The 18386-nt window shown below is 42.6% G+C and overlaps 1 protein-coding gene and 1 long non-coding RNA gene across 10 annotated transcripts in view; one reads left to right on the forward strand and one right to left on the reverse strand.

Moving 5' to 3' along the window:
• Positions 1-10528, reverse strand: part of meis2a (Meis homeobox 2a) — an 80397-nt gene extending 69869 nt beyond the window's left edge. For 5 of the 9 annotated variants that reach the window (XM_017690904.2, XM_017690903.2, XM_017690901.2 and 2 more), the window contains exons 1-6: positions 9867-10527; positions 9157-9389; positions 8231-8372; positions 7800-7850; positions 7210-7260; positions 6547-6696 (exon numbers count right to left, since the gene is read on the reverse strand). In XM_017690904.2, the coding sequence (XP_017546393.1) occupies positions 6547-6696; positions 7210-7260; positions 7800-7850; positions 8231-8372; positions 9157-9389; positions 9867-9878 (639 nt within the window). In that variant the 5' untranslated portion in view covers positions 9879-10527. Of the gene's footprint in view, positions 1-6546; positions 6697-7209; positions 7261-7799; positions 7851-8230; positions 8373-9156; positions 9390-9612; positions 9773-9866 lie in introns of those variants that run through there. The other 4 variants (XM_017690902.2, XM_017690900.2, XM_037542068.1 and 1 more) reach the window with 3 other exon arrangements.
• Positions 10529-14477: 3949 nt separating this feature from the next.
• Positions 14478-17372, forward strand: LOC119264134. Its single transcript, XR_005130791.1, has 2 exons — positions 14478-16503; positions 16586-17372. It is a non-coding gene; the product is annotated as an uncharacterized LOC119264134 (long non-coding RNA).
• The last annotated feature ends 1014 nt before the right edge of the window (positions 17373-18386 follow it).

Raw genomic sequence — 18386 nt, forward strand, 5'->3', positions numbered from 1 at the left:
GAGTGGTCGGCACAGGGAAACAGGATTTGTACTGTACAGGAAAGGCTTTATCTGTGCAAAAACGAAGGCAGGCAAGAGGTGGAATTTCCTTTGCCACTCTCAGCCAGAGAGGGACTTGCTGACCACGTCACCTCAACCCCACACACGCACAAAAAACCCACACATTATGTTGCAGTCAACATGTCACCTGCTCTGCATGAAAAAAGTGGCCATAGAACCAGTCTAGCTTTGTAGCTTTGTCTCTGTGGGCCAGAGTACGGCCCCCTTGAAAAGAGCCCAAGCCAAACAAATCCGGGCCTGCACCAAGGCTTCCCACAAACCTCATCCCACTTCTCTGCTCCCTTTTTTCCCCTCCACTGCTCCCTTGCATACACAAGCAGCCTCATAAACGCAAAGTATTCCCACAGAGGAGAAGCACTCATGTAAAATATCGGGAGGAGAAAAAAAAGAGCTGCCATTTGGTGTAAGCTCATTACAGTCGGAGCTGAACTCTTAATCTGAGTGCAATCAAGCATGTGTCCAGCTGACGGCCTGAACGGGAAGCAGACACACAGAGGGAAAAAGAGGGCTAAGGTGTTTGCTGACCAGTGCTTGCCCATGCTGTGAGCTAGCTCTACTCTAGCAGACCGTAGGCCGAGGCTGCACTCCCAGCTGTGGACTGTGGGCTGAAGGAAACACGCGCAGGCCTCTCGATCCGCTGCAGCCTCTTGGCGTCAGCTGTTCACCGGATGGTGTTCAGATAAAAGCTTGCAAAACTTACCACAAGAGCATACAATAGAGACAATAACTACACATAGATTTGAGCAAAAAAGTGAACAGCATGGTTGGACTGGTGGCTCGACAGCAAAAACATTCATCTAAGCCAGGTCATTTAGATGCTGTTTTGGTCAAAACTCTGATACATAATCTATGCATATATATGGCCTTCATTCAAAGTTGCTCTTTTAATCATTCTCAGCAATATCATAGCAACGAGAATGACATTCACTCTGTCATAACACTTCCATTATGTCTCCAGAGCAAATGTCATAAAAAAGGGAAGGAGAGGAGGGAGAAAAAAGGGTAAAAGAAAAAAGGAAAAAAAAAACAGTGTGTATAATGTAGTTCAGCTGAGCCAGACTCATGTACTTAGAATGTGCCGTTGTTGTTTTAAGGAAAGAAAATGACTGGGTTCCACTTCCTGAAGGTGAAACACCCACTGCCGGCAAGACAGGCATAAAAAATATGCTCCAACCAACACTGCATCATACTAGCTATTAGTAACTTGATTACTAATTCTACAAAAGCATGCTGTCATTCACCTTATTAATGTAAAATTAAAGATTACCTATTGTCATATTGCTGTGAAATGTTCTGAAAATATACTACATTTTATCAGTACCACCAGGACTAATATAAAAGCAGTTCAGTACAGTGAAGTGTTAAAATAGGCAACATCCCCCACAGTTTCACAATCAGAGTTACATTAGTCTATAGAATCTAAGCCTACATGAGCAGCCTAAGTCGCAAAACAAACTAAGGGCAGAAGCAGTGTGACTTGGACATCAAAGAAGCGAAGAAACAAAGCCCTAAAACACATAGTGCTATCATCTTTTGCCCAAACAAACAAGTGACACAGATTTCCTATATGCCTGCCCCAACAACACAACCAATATCGCTACAGTCATATCAGACAGTGTGAAGTTTCCTCACTCAGATCCGAAACAAAAGCAACAGCCTTTTTACCCGGGTATGAATTATGCAGCGGGCTCTCTTTCTCTTTTTCTATCTCTCTCTATGCTACAGTCAGAGCGCCGCTCGTCACACACAGGCCTGCAACACAACAAAACAGTTGTCAGAACTCCCCAGTGTCCATTAAAGTTCAAACAAGCTGTTAAAAAAAAGAGAGTGCGAGCAAGGGAAAGAGAGAGAGAGAGAGAGAGAGAGAGAGAGAGCACATCACCCAAATTGCCCTTATCAATCTCTCAGAGAAGGCCCACCATCTTCCAAAAATAAATAAATAAATAAAAATAATAAGCTGCCCACGTGACTATTCCCCATAGCCTGGGATAATTAGGAGTCAAACATGGTTCACTCCATGCTTTTCCCTAATTGTGTTAAAGAGCACTGTTACCAAGAGGAGAGGAGCAACAGCCAGCAAACACGGAGGTGCAGCACAATAGGAGTAGATGGAAAATAAGATACAACGAAGGCCTGTCTCTGGGGGCAGTCTTTTCTATTGGCCGAGGTTACCGACTCGGGGCTGATAATGCAAGTTGTAATTAATATAAAAGCATGAGACAATATGGGGAAAGGCTTGTAGAGCAGAAGGCCACAGGAGAACGTCTGATCCGTCGCTATCTACTGTTGCTCACTGACACACACCTGCCCTTCCCATCAAATCACAACTCACTCCCAGCATTTTCCCCCCTCTTCTCTCAATATCCCTTAAAATTTCAAATAAAATTGATTTAGCACTGTCACTGTATTGTGCTCCGATTCCCAGGAAACTTGATGTGCTTACAGAAAAATGCGTGTAGGGGCAGGGAAGGCTGAGAACGGCGTGCGCCATGAGAGGACGCATGCTATTATTGCTGGAAGGACTCGCAGCTACATCACCCCAGCATGCTGACACACACGAAACATATCGTGCCATAAATCTCCAACACCTGACATTTCAAAATGCATCCTGCACTTAAAACTCCTCACACATTTTTGTTGAATTTAACACATAATTACACAGGGTCTGTGAAAGATGTTAAAGAACAGGTTGGCTTCAACCGCTGTGTATTTACAAGACCATCAATGATCTGCTAAGAATAGAAATGAAGTATTTATTTGGTATCATTACAGTTTTCCCAGGTATGATGGTGTTGGGGAGCATAAGGCAACTGTTAGATCAGGGCCTGCAGATAACAGTAATCAGAAGCAGTGATTTGAAACTAAACATGCAAACATCACACCACATGCTGTACTGATTAACTTTAGCATGTTTAGATTAGATAGTGTAAAATGTGAATATTTTTTAAAATTTGAGCAATCTAATGAATGTCAAGTGATATTATCATAGGCGAAATGTATCTACACAAATATATCTATTTTGTTTATAGTCTACAAATGCATCTGTGTTGTTTACATTATGGAATTGTTTATACTGTCCACACTGCCAAAGAGGAGATCTTTGAAAAGCAAGAGATTGCAGCATACTAGAGTACACAGCAACAAGTGAGCGCAGCCCGGCATGCGGGGCTCATGGGGGAGGCCTGCCAGCAGGCCTGAGCTTTCTAACACTAATCAAATAGGATATGTAGAGCCAGACATCATCCCATCACAAAACAATTGTGAGAGGTGGTGAATGCTATTGTGCAATGCATCGCTTGAAAAGGGGAATCCTACCGGAGTATGTCTGCACGTGCTGCTTAATTTAGAAGACCCCCAGAACTAAGTAAATGCACGGTTCACTGGCTTTAGAAGCCCTGTAGGCTATATGTATGCAAACACGGAGGCCTAGAGTAGTCGATCACAGAGCAAGGGCCATGTAAATAGCCTCTGTAAAAGAGAGACACTGCACTTTTTAATTGATTTATGAATTGATTGTAATTCACCACACGAGACGAGCAGCAATATCCCTGCTCCGAACATATTTCACTCTGGCACCCATGTGGGAAATGCTTGTGTTAAGGAATGACATGCAAATACTGCTGTTTTCAGGTCGCCCATGCACAGCTTAGATAACCTACACATAACCTCGATAAGAACTACAAGAACGAGCCACAAGCAGTGCGGGAGAAGGTGCCAAAAACACACATGCCACAATATTTTTGCATAGCAATCTCCAACTATGCAGCAGTCGAGAATTGATTTGAGGGGAATGCAAGCTTGGTGCTTGATTAAAAAATCGCATGCAACTGTAGCAGCAGACACAAAGACAAATTCATTAGCACAGATAATACTCAGTAAGCATTCATTTCTCCCCCCACCGTATTAATTGGATGTAGCATATTAAAGAGTGAAATTTCATTTCATTACTTAAAACACAAAAGTCTGAAAGTCTGAGGATCTAGTAACTAGCATAACCACTCTGATTTCAGTGGAGACAGTAACGCCCTTTTGCAATCACTTTTCATACACATATAGTTTGGACTTGGACAGTGAGCCAAATGTCAAAGATTAACAAAGGCCTTGCCTCTAATGACAATACTGACAGTGCAGTGTAATTATAAATGTGTTTATTAGGTCCTGCATCAAGTAGACAAGAAAGAGTAAGAAAGCTTCAAAATGAGCACAACTGGTATAACGGCCTGTCTCCTTCATGGCGAAGAACCTCATGATCCTCAGCAAACCAACTTTCACCAAATGAGATGTAGCCCTGGGCTATATATTAAAAATGCATAGCAAAGCAAAGAAAAATGGACGTGAGAGATTCTAACTAAATAAATTAGCATATCTAACTATCACATTGCCTGCCCCTCTCCAACTAAAAAAGGGGTAGAAATTAATAATGAAACACAGGCAAATTTAAAAAAAAAAATTAAATGAATAAAACAAAGCAACTAGCTTCAAATCTTGTGTGTCTTGTGTGTTTGCTGAGCCCAGTTGCAGCTTTGAGAGTTCACTTGCAACCCAAACATTTCCACACAGCCTGCTCAGTCAGAGCCTGGGGAATGAAGGGGAAAGGGACAGGGCTTTTGACATGGGGCCATAACAACAGCATCCCCATTAGACCAGATAATCTCTAAAACCTGCTCTGAATTACACCTGGATGCATTAGTCATTATTTTAAGTTAAACACAAGCAGGCCTAAAATTTGTAAGCAATAATATAAACTTTAATTGTCCTGTTCTACAAATCTATGCTTAGTGTGCTTAAATCTAAATTCCACACAAAATTATACGCGCAGTAAAAACAGTAATCCACACAGAATAGCTGGAAATAGACCATCTTAGAGTGAATACAAGTTTTGCTAATCAGTATTATGATAGTAGTAAGGATTGAACGGCCACTAAAAGCGCTCCTCTAAAAACTTTTTAAAAACTAAAACTTCAGTTTTAATAGCGCAAAGTGCCAAAGTGGTAGTTGTAAAACGCCACTGCTGCCGCTGACAAGAAATAAATCGCTCTAAAATGAGGCGGTCAGTGGGAATAACCATTAGACCATTGACCTGCCTTATAAACGTGGGTTCAGAAGTGGAACATGCAGCCCAGTGACTGGACGTGAGCGAGACAGCGCCCGAAATTGGCTTGATCGTCCACCATCTGCCACGGACCTAAACAGGCTAGTTTATCTAATCTGGCCTGCGTAAACAGCAGCACGCCTAGTTTCTGCACTTATTCTCCAAAAGAGCTGCAACGCTTGGGCTTTTCCTCGGTGCCTTAAACATCCACACGACCACGTTAATTCTGCTTTTGCCCTTGTGTGTTTTTGTGTGTGCGTGCGTGTGCGTGTGCGTGTGTGTGGCTTTCCAGCAGCCACAGGAAAGCAGCGGGACACTCAGAGACCCAGCCAGACCCAGCAGATGCAGCGGAGTGACTTTACCCAGCACTCCAATCTGCTTTCATCCCTAATAGGCTTGAGCTTTGTGCTGCTGATACATGTTAAGCATTTCGCCCAGTCCAGCCCCCAGCGTTTTCGCTTCAGTTTGGCTAATTGTAGGCCACTGTTATCTATACCAGATATTAAAACGCGTCAAGCCGCGGCAAGGCTCGCTAGCTGCGCCTGTTTCTTACCGTGCTGCGTTTATTGCAACGAAATAAACACGTCCAAACCACGACATCGATTTCCAAATGTAAGGACCGCGCACTTCAGGTGCAGGTAAATGGCCTCGGCGTGGCGGAGCCTGAAGGCCGTAAAACGGACCGCTGCGGAGGAAACCGCGAGGCGATCAATAAGCAACAATTAAACACATTAACACAAGCAGCATCTAACGCTGAACTGCCTGAACCACAAGCCATGCCTGAAGCTGACCATCCCAGTGCCCATTAGAACTAAGGCATTTTTTTCTTTTTACTTTTATCACTTTTTGCATTAAGGTTAATTCATTCAGTGCGCGCGCACCATGAAAACAGCACTTCACTGCAATATTGTATCATTTCACACACCAACACCATGTTTTCCCTACGCAGCCATCTCCTATTCAAGACACGGTGATGGCACTCTGATTCTCACTTATTCTGAATTTGTGTTTCAGAACACAGAGCGCGCGCAGCTCCTAATTTCAAGTTTTTCACAGTCATTTTTTTCCAAGCGCAGGCCTCAGCAAACTGGGTATTGCCATGTAAATGTATATCCTACAGTCAACATACATTTGTCAATCCTGGATTTTAAAAAATCCCAATGAAGCTAGGAGTGTGCTATTATTCACGGCAAAAGGTGAAGCAAAGTTCAGCCTCCGCGCAGACAATAACAACTTGGCTTCATATTAGTTCAAGGCAATTTCAAGGATCCTTGTTGGTCTCAGACAACACAGCTTTTCCTCCAGGCCAGTAAAGCCACACGCACAGCCCGTTTCCCGGACGCGCTGTCCCAGGACAACGGCATCATAAAAAGGAGTAAAGCCGTGTTACTTACATGATCGGCTAAGTTGGTGGAAGATCCCGAGAGTTCCTCGTGGTCCGATTTCGAGCTGCCGTCCCGCTCGTCTATGACTAAATCTATAGGCATTTTTCCTTTCAAACAACTGATGTACCGATGGCAGAAATTGTCGCAGAGCTCGTGCACCTAAGAGCAGAGAGGGAAAAGGGGGAAAGTGAGCGTGATGTGAGCGGGACTGGAGGGCCAAGATCGGCCGAGGCGAAGGGAAACAATAGTGAAATTGTTGCAGCGCTTATTATTCTCGTGAGACCAGAGCAACAAGTTGGACGGCAAAGAAATAAACATTGCGGGAGTCCTGTCCGTCCTACACTCTGAGAGAACGCTCCAAAATTGACCAAAACTGAGAGACAGTATAGCTGTGAAAATTACTGATAATTTCTTAATATAAGAATTTTTCTAATAAGCCTTTCAGCAGTTCAACAAGAACAAAATGTCAAATAAATTAATTAACTAAAATACAATAAAATAATAATGCCACTAAATCTTTTTTATCCTATCAGACCTGTCTTCCTCGTATCGTGTAGTTTATTTTTTATCCTACTAAAGACCAAACTCAGCGTCATCTGACCAACATCAAAATATCAAACGCAACAAGCACCGATAAGCAATAGAAGAAATGGAAGAAAGCGAGAAAATTACCTTCTCTAACTCCAAAAGGTGAAACCGTAATACTTGTATGGCCTGTATCATCTGCAAAAAGCAAAACATTTTATTTTTATTTTTCAATATTAGTGAATATTAGTAGGTCCTGAATGCAAGAAAGTGCCAAATAAGCATCTTAAATATTTTTATTACACATATTCTTAATTTTACAATCGTTATCAACTGAATAAATGGCAGAAGGCGATAATACAAACCAGTTGAATTGAAATGAATAATCTCAAAATAAATGTGCCTGTTATACAATAACTCATGCCCCTGTGCACTGTTAAGCGGGCACGCGCTTGATTATAGAGGGCAACAGTCTAGCAACCCACTGCAACACTGAATTACAGTCCACTTCAGATAATCGTGATGGGGCTTTTGCTAGAGTCACCCTGCCCCAATCAAAGACCCTACGCGGCCTCGTCGTGTTAGAAACCTGTCCAACATCTGTGCCCGCAAACCCCCCTCATTTTCCCTCTACTGTCCCCAATAACCTGCGCATAATACGGGTCACAAAAATATGGCACAGCACACTAACACACTGCTAAAGCATAGAACAATAAGAGTCCAAGAACCGAGCTTACCAGATTGTCCAGCTCTGGATTTGAAGAAAATAAAGGTTTTTCTGCGCGGACCTAAAAAAAGTGCGCCCACAAAAAAAGGTAGTTAATTTCTGGACCGTGAAAACCTGACAGCAGTTTGAGGAAACTGAGGGTCGTTACTTATACTACATCCATAAAGATAATAGCATAATACTTTATATAATAATTTTAAAACACTGTTTCACTAGGAAAAAATATCGATGTAGGCTAGAGCATGCACATGCACTGAAGGTAATATAATTTACATACACTTTAACAGCAGATCATAATTAATCTTTAGCGCTATAAAATGTTCCCCAGCCTTTAGGCTTCCCTTATTCTTTTAGAATACTTTAAAACTCAACAGCAGCCGATAAACGCTGCGTGGATTGATCACGAAACAAGAGCGAGAAGTCCGAGGGAGCAGGAGTGACCTGTTTGGCAAACACGGCGATGTCCTCGTTGAAGGAGTCGGAGGAGCAGACGTCGCCGCCCGCCACCCCGGGCTCGCGGGGAGTGCACGTGGCCAGCTCGCACTTCTCAAAGACCAGCGCGAGCAGAGGGAACAGAGGGTGACTGCAAGAAGGGAAAGGCTCTTAAAGCAAAACTCAAAACGCAAAGCCTTCCTTTATGATAAAGTGAAGTTTCTGATCCTTTTAAACACGCACGCGCACGTAAATTGCGTGCAGCAGTCCGAGCTCGGTTGGTTGTTTACACTGGAGCTTTAACCAGTCGAGCTGGAGTGAAACTCTAGTTTTGGCCTTTTCGGAGCGACTGTTGCTGCTGAACACGCCGGTGAAGCTCTGAGATTGCAAGCTGACAAAAACGGGTTCTTCTCTTTTCTAGTTCAGCAGTTTTTAGCAAACACGGTCATTTGCATGTTAGCTTTGCAGCGTGAGGTTTAGCCGATCCGAGCTTTACAACTTTGGTTCTAGTCTGTTGTGATTTTCTGTCCACAGAAAGCTTTGGCGTATAGAGAGACCAGACGTCAAATTACAACGGTGGCATTCTTAAGTATTTTAATTATAATTGCTATTATTGTTGCTGTCATTGTGTTTTTAATTTTTACTGCTTGGAATGTGGTTTAAAGCTCTAAAAAAGTTCACAGCCTAAGCGGACAGACAGTAAATTCAATTGACAATCAATGTTATCCTAAACTTGTAGTGTTTAGTGTTGCAATACTAAAAAAACAAACTAAAAAGTCAGTGGAACTTATCAGCTTTACTGTTTTGTTCTTTGCATAAAATTGTTATTAAAATAGATTTCCTAAACTGCCCTGCACTGAACTCGGACAGAGAAAAAGGCAACAGCTAAAGTACAGCGTGGGTGTGATAACGAGAACAATAATATTCACACTCACCCGTAAATTTGATCTTTATCCCTCTTTAAGACGTCGTTGACCGCTGAGCCCATGCTAGTGGGCATTACATTGGGATGGGGCGCGTGGGCGCCGTAGTGCTGGCTCGCGTGCAGCGGCGGCCCGTGGTTCAGATGGTGCACTTGGGGCAGCGGCCGTGGGGCATGAGGGTCCCCGTACATGGACGCCGGAACTCCCACCCCGTCCATCCCGCCGTAATGGGCCAGTTCATCGTACTAGAATAAAACACAAGAAAGTCAGACGGACAGTAAACGAGCACGCGATGGTTACGGAAAACGTTTCACAGAAACAAGCTATTCTGTAAAAAATGCAAAAAAATGTGTGCTGAAAGAGTGGCTTAAAGGACGAGAAGAGATCCCATCCTCAATGCGGTGGTTGGGAGAAGACCAACTTTCCCCACTCGAGCATAAAGTTCTAGTACAAATTATTTGTAATTACCAAAAACATTGCAAAGTTCAGTGTTTTCTCTTTTTCCCCACTTTTTGTTGCTATGTCAGTTAAGCCGTGCTGCTGCTGAGCCCGCCGGGAGAAGCACAGACTGTCACACCGTCTCAGAAGCAGAGATGCGGCGAGCGAAAAAAAAAACGTGAAATAAACGGCGTTAGACAGCAGCGGTCTGGGAAGAAGCCGCCAGCGCCGAGGCCCTCCTATAGTGCATTTGTATAGGTAAGTGTTGGAGATTGCAGACCTACCCTCTGCGCCATCAGGCTGCGCTCCAATAAACTCCTGGACGTGTCGTATATTTAATATCCCAGTCCGGCAAGAAAGTGATTTAGTGGTAAGATTCCCCTTCGTGAATTCTCCTATTCTCCAATACAGTTCACGCCGAGCACGGGCATCGGGAAGACTTTTGCAAAAAAAAAATCTTGTTTTTTTTTTCCTCCTCGCCCCCCCCAAAAAAGAAAAAAAAGTGAAGCACCAAAAAACTGAAGGTTACAATCGACCCATCAACAACGTGCATGTAACTAAACTGTCGTGTCTCATGGCTTTTTGCCACTCCAGCTGTCAATCAAAGCCAGAGGTTGTCAAGGTAATGAATGAATGATGGTGGCTGATGATGTTCAAGAGACGATGAATCTTTTTTTTTTAGTCCGTTTTCATCCGCGCACAAAACTCCGCGTCTTCTTTACGCCTCCGGTCCGCTTTCTTGTTTTATGATCACTGTAAGGACAGAAGGAAAAACCCAGAAAAGAAAAAGAGGAGAAGAAATTAAAAGAGTGGCGATTCGGATCTCTTCGGGGTTTTTTTCACCCACCCCCCCCGCGGTATATTTCGTCTATCTCGCGGTCTGAGATGAGTGAGTGTCAGCGAGTGTTGGCAGGTTGGCTGCTAGCTTTGCTTATAGTACGGAGTCACTTCGCCGCGCTGATCGGCGGGAGAATGGAATGACGGAACCCGGAAGTGGCGCTGTGCTTAGCCACGCCCACCACTGGGTTCTGGTGGGGAGTTTGTTTTTCACGCCCGTATTCCGGAAAATCCCGCCCACAGTGAGGAGGGATTGGGCACCGGCGTCCTAAGGGCGCTGGGGCCCGTGTAGGTGGTACCCTCTCGCTAAGCCACGCCCTCCTGTGCTGGGATTGGCTGACGGTAGCCCGCCCTCATGCGCTAGGATTGGATAATAGTTCATACTCGTAAGCAGTCTGCCAAAGGAAGAGTATGAACTACTAGCCAATACTAGCGCTGGGGGGCGGGGTTCAGCGGAATACGGGTAGGGGAAAAAAAAAAAGAAACAGATGGGCGAGAGAAGAGAGGGAGGACGACTTTACGGGGGAGAGCTCCCCTCCTACTGCACACAGAAGAGGCTGGAGCTATCTGGAAAGGAAAAGAAAGAGAAATTACTCTCAAATGTTTCGGTCTGCATTGCGTTTTATGGGGCGTCCACACTTTTTTGGGCTGCACAATATCTCTATGAAATGATTGAGGGTCATATCGGTCCTACACATGTGCTGGCCTGGTTCTCTTATTTTAAAGAAATTAAGCTGTCTTAGAGTATTATATATCTCAAAACGCTGAACATGCATGGCATTACAAACCTTAAGTTATGCAATGTTTTTTTCGCTATATACTACAACATATATACTACAACATATATACTACAACATAAACAACAGACACAGCAAACCTCCACCCCTTCAGACAAAAGTTGAGTTTATCTCTTTTTTTGCCCTCAAGTGTGATTTGGCCGAACTAAGTGAGAGTTTGTGGAAACCCCTAATCTCCACTTCTTCCTCAGATGTAGTTATTGTGCTTATTAGGACCTACTGAACACCCCTTTCTGGAGTAAAATGAACTTTCCCACACAAGAAAAAAATAGTGTTTTTAGAGAAACTGTTTAAACGTGTCTTTCGTCCAATCACGTGTCTAGCTAAGAAATCCGCGCCTCACCTCGGAGTAGTCAATTATCAAAGCGGCCCACGATCATCAATCATGGGGAAAGCTTGAAGTTTAGAGGAGGAGCAATGCCCGGGCCATCGATTCCAGCGCTGCTGGCCCTTTCCCCCCGTCATACCAGGCTCTTTTGGAGCTCAAAACCCAAAGAGGTCATCCATTCCCTTTAATATTTAGCCACCATCAGTGCCAACACAAACCGCTGCGCATGTGACATCATCGCCGTATCGATAGCTTTTCACATCACTCGGCTGCGTCTCGAGCTCTGTGACCTTTTTTTTAAATGAATTAGCGGCGCACCGGCTAAGGGGATTTTCTCATGTAGGAGTGGGATGAGCTCGGTCGCGCGGTCAGTAAACACCGACCTAAAGCCTCGTAAGTTCGCGTAGGTGCTTTTGCGTTTTTGCACTGGAGTTACCGACGAAGTGAGATTTCACAGGTTGTGGCATGAAGGGGGAGGGAAGCGCGAGGAGAAGAGTGCGGCGGTGCGGACATCACACCGGGCAGCAAGAGCGCGAGAGGAGAGTCCGTCTCTCTCTCTCTCTCTATCTCTCTCTCTCTCTCTCTCTCTCTCTCTCTCCCGCTCCACCGGCGCTGGCGACGGGACAGTATCACGTTAAAACCGGCGACTACAAATCTCTTCTTATGAATTAACCCGCACACACACTCAGTCATACACACACTGTCGCGCGCACACACACACTCAGATAAGCGCGTGACGTTTCCAGGAGGACTCTGGTAAGTGCATGAATATCCTCTGTCTTTAGTAATGCTGCAGTAAAAGCAGGGAGATGAGAGTGTGAGAGTATTGAAGGCAGGTGAACAGGAAGGCAGAGCGTTTGAAATGGCTCGAGATGGTCACGATTTTAACTACAAAGTGTAACAGTTCCTTTAGAAAATCCTCTAAAATACTCCAAAAAAATCTCACTGGAAGATAACTTGGAATATGAGAGAGAATCTGATATTGCCGTGCAGATAAAATCGCAGCTATTATATAATGTGGATCAGGTCATTTGTTTGCAGTCCGGTCTGAACAAGATGTAAATATTCTACAATCGTGAAAAATTACAAGAGATACAAACATAAGGCACAAAAGGATATAATTAAGCCGGGTTTCCCATTTAAGCTTCCTTAAATAACAGGCTTTCCTTCCCCTAACTGCCAGCGTTGCCGCATACTCTTCTACTCGCAGCTTTAAAGTTTTGAAACAAGTCCTAACTTTCTTGAGCAGATCTCAACGTCTCGTTGAGTTTGTTTTTTGGGGGCAGTTTACAGTGAAGAGTAAACAGGCACAGTATGAAGGGAAGCCATCCAGCAACGACTAAAATGACATTAAGGGGCGGTAAAATTTCATCTGGTGGTGTCAGATTGAGGTCAGTTTAGGGTTAAAGCTCTCGGTGTCGGCGTGGGACATGCCCAGCTGCGTTTGGATTCATTAGGGGGCAGAGGATCCATTTCAAGTAAAACAGGGAGACAATCCCGAGCCCACGGAGACTCTCATATCCTGCATTATACCTCCTATTGTGGCATACAAACTGTAGCCTAGAATAATGCTCTGATCTGACTCGAGAGATCAGATGTTCAATAGCTGAAGCTGAACAGTAAGTCTAATTCACTTCAGTAACATCAGATTAGAAACTACTCAGTGTAAAAATAGGCTATCAAATTTACATTTCTTAAAAAAGGAACAGTAAGAGAAACGGAACTTAAACTGATGTAATACAGATTATTTTATAGATGTTGAAATTGCATTAGCCCCATGAAGACTTGCTTGTTTTTCTTTTTTTCTTCATTTTTTTATCAGCCCGGGCAATGTGAATATGTATTTGTTTGGGGAGTTATTTTTACTTAGACCTTTAATTTTGAGACCTTGTAATTATTAAGTTAGAGAACGATGGTCAGTTTCTGTAACACATTTCAGCTCTCACTTTGCTTTTCCAGCAGTTTGTCTCAGCTTGTTCAGGTCTATTATTTCTTTTTTGTTTAGGCTTGCATGGTGCAGTAATCTAAATTAGCTCATTAAGATGAACTCTCTGTGACCTGCAGTGAAATGACTCTGAGCTGCTACTCAAATACTAGACAAAGTTTCTCGGCTAACTGTAAATTCTGCAGTCTGCATGGCGAGTAGAGCATGGACCAGTGAAATAAGAGTGTGTGTGTGTGTGTGTGTGTGTGTGTGTGTGTGTGTGTGTGTGTGTGTATGTGTGTGTGTGGTAGGCTTGGAGTACTGAGTGTATCCTCGCCATTCCAGGGAAATGTTAAAGATCTTTGTGAGTCTTTTGCGGGTCTGCTGGGTAAAATATGCGGCCCTTTAGCGCCATCTGGCGGAAATCAACCCGGATTTCAAATTACAGCCGCTTCAAATAACAGTTTAATCACACGGGACGCAGAGAGAGCCCACTCACACAAACAAGTTAAAATAAAAATAATAATGATAATAGTAGTTATAAACATATAAAATAAAACCGGGTTTTAAATAATTTAATGTGCTTCTCAATACTGCAACATTAACAAAATGCAGCCCAGATTTCTGGTCATGAATAAAAATCATAAAGTTCTCATGAGTTGAGAAAAAACAACTCGTGCGCTGTTCGTTTGTAATTTCGTGTATTTTAATAAAATCTGAAGGATCAGCGCTCGAGATCCGACACTCCATCCACTGCGCTTTAACGGCCCTAAAAATATTAACATCTCACATTTCTGCTGATCACTTTCAGCTCCCTGCAGCCCGTGGCACGCTCACTTTGATATGAGCGTTTTCTGTAAAAAAAATAGAATTTAATTTTAAGAACTAAAATGCTAAATTGTGTGCAAACTTTTAAGAATTATCATAGTGCGTTCGCAATCATCATCAGATGTTTTAATATTGGACGTGTATTATTATTATTATTATTATTATTATTATTATACTTTTATTTATTCACATTATTCTAACAATGTTTTTTTTATTTACGACATTTGTTTTTGAGTTGTATATTCTCTAAACCCAGCCCAATTACTGTGCTGATAAATTCATAGATTTAAATCAGTTCACCTCCAACGAATTTCTAGAAAAGCGTTTTATTTTTAAATAGATATTTTTATTTTTTGTATATAAAATTTGTCAAGAGAAATGTTTCTCCGGATGAGGGAAGAAGGGCGCTGACCTGGCTCCTCACTCCGCGGGTGGGTTTTATCTTGTAGATCTGGGTGAAGCTAGTGATTCTGCAGTGGAAGTGTGTCGGCTGTGTTTGCTATCGGAAGTCTTTGCCGCGCGCTTATCTGCCCAGTGAGAGCGGCTGCTGAGCTGTGGAAACAGCGGACTGTAACATAAAGGCGTATTTGTGCGGATTAAGTACTGTTTGGGAGCGGTAAACCCAGGAGCAGGACGACTAGGCTCCCTCTCCTCCCCAGTGCCCCAGCATGGCTTCAGCCGCTCCATTAGCCTGTTTTAATTCCGCTCATCTCGCTCCGTTTCTCCTTCAGACAGTTAGCCTGAAGAACAGAGAGAGCGGAGGTGCAGCAGTGAAGTGGCCCGGGCGCGCTCTCCCGCGGTCTCCGAGCCATTACAACACGGCTTCGGTAATCCCCGTTAACTCTAATCACCTCTAATGTGGAGAGGATTCAGCTATGATGGACCATCAGGAAGCTGGGGGCTCTTTATTATTCCAGTTTGAGCTGCTGCTTATTAGTGGATTTTTTCTAAATTAGTCAAAGGAAAGCCGGTAAATAGGTTTCGTTATAGAACATAAAGTCGTTGTTGGTATTTCTGAGTCATTTGGGACTCAAGACAATCTTGCCCCACATTACTTTTTAAATTTTAAAACCTGATAACAATAATGACTTGATGGTCATTATTACCTGAATCAAACCTGCTTAAAAGATTTGGTTTAACGCGTGTGGTCAAATCGGCGTCGCAAAAATGTGTTACAGTTTTTTCTTTTTTCTTTTCTTTTATTTATTTTTTTAGAGAAAAGGAATTAATGTTCATATCAAGTGTAACTGCACCGAGCAAAGCGATTGTGGTTCCTAACGTTGAGGACGACAGGATATTTTGTAGCTTAGGCCCATTTACTTTCACTGTAAAACCGAATCATGTGCTCACACTGTGTTCAACTGTGTTGCTCAGAGTTCTGATTGAAACGTTTAAGGAGAACTGTGTGAACATAATTAATGTGCAATAAAATCGTTTTATTCAAAAGGATTTTTGTGTGGACTTTTAATAATGATTAATCAAACAATGAGAACCAGATTACAAGTAGAGACTGAAATGTATTACCAGCTCTTTCACTGAGATTTTCATTACACTCTGCCGTTGTTAACCACCAGTAATAAGAAAGAAAGAAAGAAAGAAAGAAAGAAAGAAAGAAAAAGAATTTGGCATGCACGTTTTCAAATAATAAGCCCACTTGGAGGCACACTGCACTACATGGTTAAACATCCAAATTGTACCAGCACACTTTACTAAAGCAGGCGGACATTCTTTATTATGAAGGAAAGGTGCTAATTGGCTTTGCATAGCAGCACTGAAACCTCCCTACTGGAAAAACCCACAGAAAAGATTTGTTGTGATAGTTTTCCATTTACAACATCTGATTTCTATATAGCTGACCAATATAATATTCAATACCTTTCCCAAACCACAGAGAATGTAAATTCCATTTGAAGGTGACTGCAGGTCTAACAGAGTGATATCTCCTATCACTTTGTCTGACCTCCTCATTTATTAAATAAATAGCTCTCAGTGTGTGATTACAAGCAAACGTCACATCTGAGGAGCACATGATTGTCTTTATTTCATACAGCCCAAATTAAAGGCTTGAATCCCACATGCTTGTTTGAAATGTACTTAAACAAATGCTGTTGCCATGTTTGTTCGTGTTTTGTTTTCCATGTTTCTTCCTGTCTAAGTATTTCCCCCTTGGTTCTGGAAGAGTTCACACGATCAAGCAAGGCACCCAGGTAATTACCGTGCATTGTCAAATAAAGGGACTGCTGATTCAAATGAGGAGTGAAATATCAAAGAAAAGTGTTCCCTTTGCAGCCAGCCACTTATCCACACAGGAGACAGCAACGAGACGACTGCCACAGGGACACTCGCACAGACACTCTGACAACAGACAGCTTCAGATTCCTTGGTAAATATTAGACCCCACAATATTTTGCACACAAGCAGAATACGTGTGAAGCTTTGCACTGTACACCTCCCTGGCCACGCAGGCTTCTGAAACAAGAATGCCTCATTTCCACCACGTCTATGAAAACACCAGACTCTCACTGTGCTCAGATACGCTCATGATTTAGTCTCATTTCAGCTTATATACAGCAGCAAGTGCCTGGTGAGATCCTGCAGATAATGTTAACAGCAAGATCATCTAAAAGGTGTTTTGTGTGGAACAGTTTAAAATGTCATAAGGATGTTCTCTGCTGGGGTTAAAATGGCTTAAAATGTCTTTATGTGGTACCAGTTTGTAAACTGCATAACATGCAATGTTTGGGGAATGAGACAAACTGTAAAATTTTTGGAAAAGCACTTGTTGTGAATTGATACAAATTCATCTCTTGAACACTGCTTTTCTTTTCATTATTACTATTCTCTCTGCTATCTCCTCAAAATGCGACATTCTTAAGAAAGAGATTTCAAACTCTTCTGAGACTTGAGATTCGCCTCTTGGGAGTGAGACACCCTCAGTGGAGACAGACTACCACTGCTGTGTCCACAAGTACAACTTGGAACATATACATTTGGATGCAGTCATCGTAGCTGTAATTTCCTTGGGTTTGATCTCACTGATGTGGATGACACAATAAAAGAAATACTTGCAATGCTATGGTTGGTGTGTGAAATGGTTGGAGGCGAAATCCAGACTGCAAGAATGTGTGAGAGTTTAACATTATAAACACACTTCCCTCCCTCTAGCTTACAGATAGCTCTGAGGGATACTTTACATGTAAATATTCGCTCAGCAAAAGGCCAGATCATTAATTATTGAGAGCCATAAAAAAGTGTAATACTTCAATGTTTAACATGTGCGTCTTATAACTCATTAGATGAGGCTGAGGATGAACTGGAAAGGGAGAAAGTATTCCTCTCAAACAGTCTGAGAACAGCCAGAAGAAAACAAAATGGAGGAGGCTTTATGTAATTCTTTCAAGTTACAAATTAAGCTTTAGCCTGGTCTTCAAATGGCTTTCCCCATTAGCATCTGCATCCTGACAGCCAGGACTAGTTTCCTAGGCACGGATGGATTAAATAGCACTTGCTATGTAGAATCTCAATTCAGAATGTGGTATAGTCCAGAACTGGGCTGTTTGGAAACTCGGCCCATGACATTTACTTTTCTTATCTTTTCACATATTTACACAATACAGAGTTAAAGAAACAGATTATATTACATTCTCTCCATGTGCATAATACATAATGTATAATGAACACCACCAATGATGCTACCATTAGAGTGAGTTACATGATATAGTAGCATCATTTTATTAGAACCTGAGCTTTCTGATGAAAGAAAAGAATTCCAGTGTTGATGAATTATTTATATATGCTAAATGTGGATAGCCTATGTATAGAAATAATGTATGCCATACCTTTTACAGAGGTACAAAAAGCACTGTGCTAATTTTTAGAGAAGAAGGCAATGTATGAATAAAACATCCCTTCATATAGAGTGGCCTATATGAAATACGGCCATAACACTTGATAAAGTTTCATACTGGTGGAAAGTTTGTTCGTTACAACTTTCCTTGTAAATGGAGTCAGGCTGCATTCTGGCACCCATCGTCTTTGTTACACTTTGGCCTGTGGCTGAGCTCTTGACAGATTGTCACAAGGTGATAGA

This window comes from Pygocentrus nattereri, chromosome 10 (assembly GCF_015220715.1).
Source record: "Pygocentrus nattereri isolate fPygNat1 chromosome 10, fPygNat1.pri, whole genome shotgun sequence".
NCBI lineage: Eukaryota > Metazoa > Chordata > Actinopteri > Characiformes > Serrasalmidae > Pygocentrus > Pygocentrus nattereri.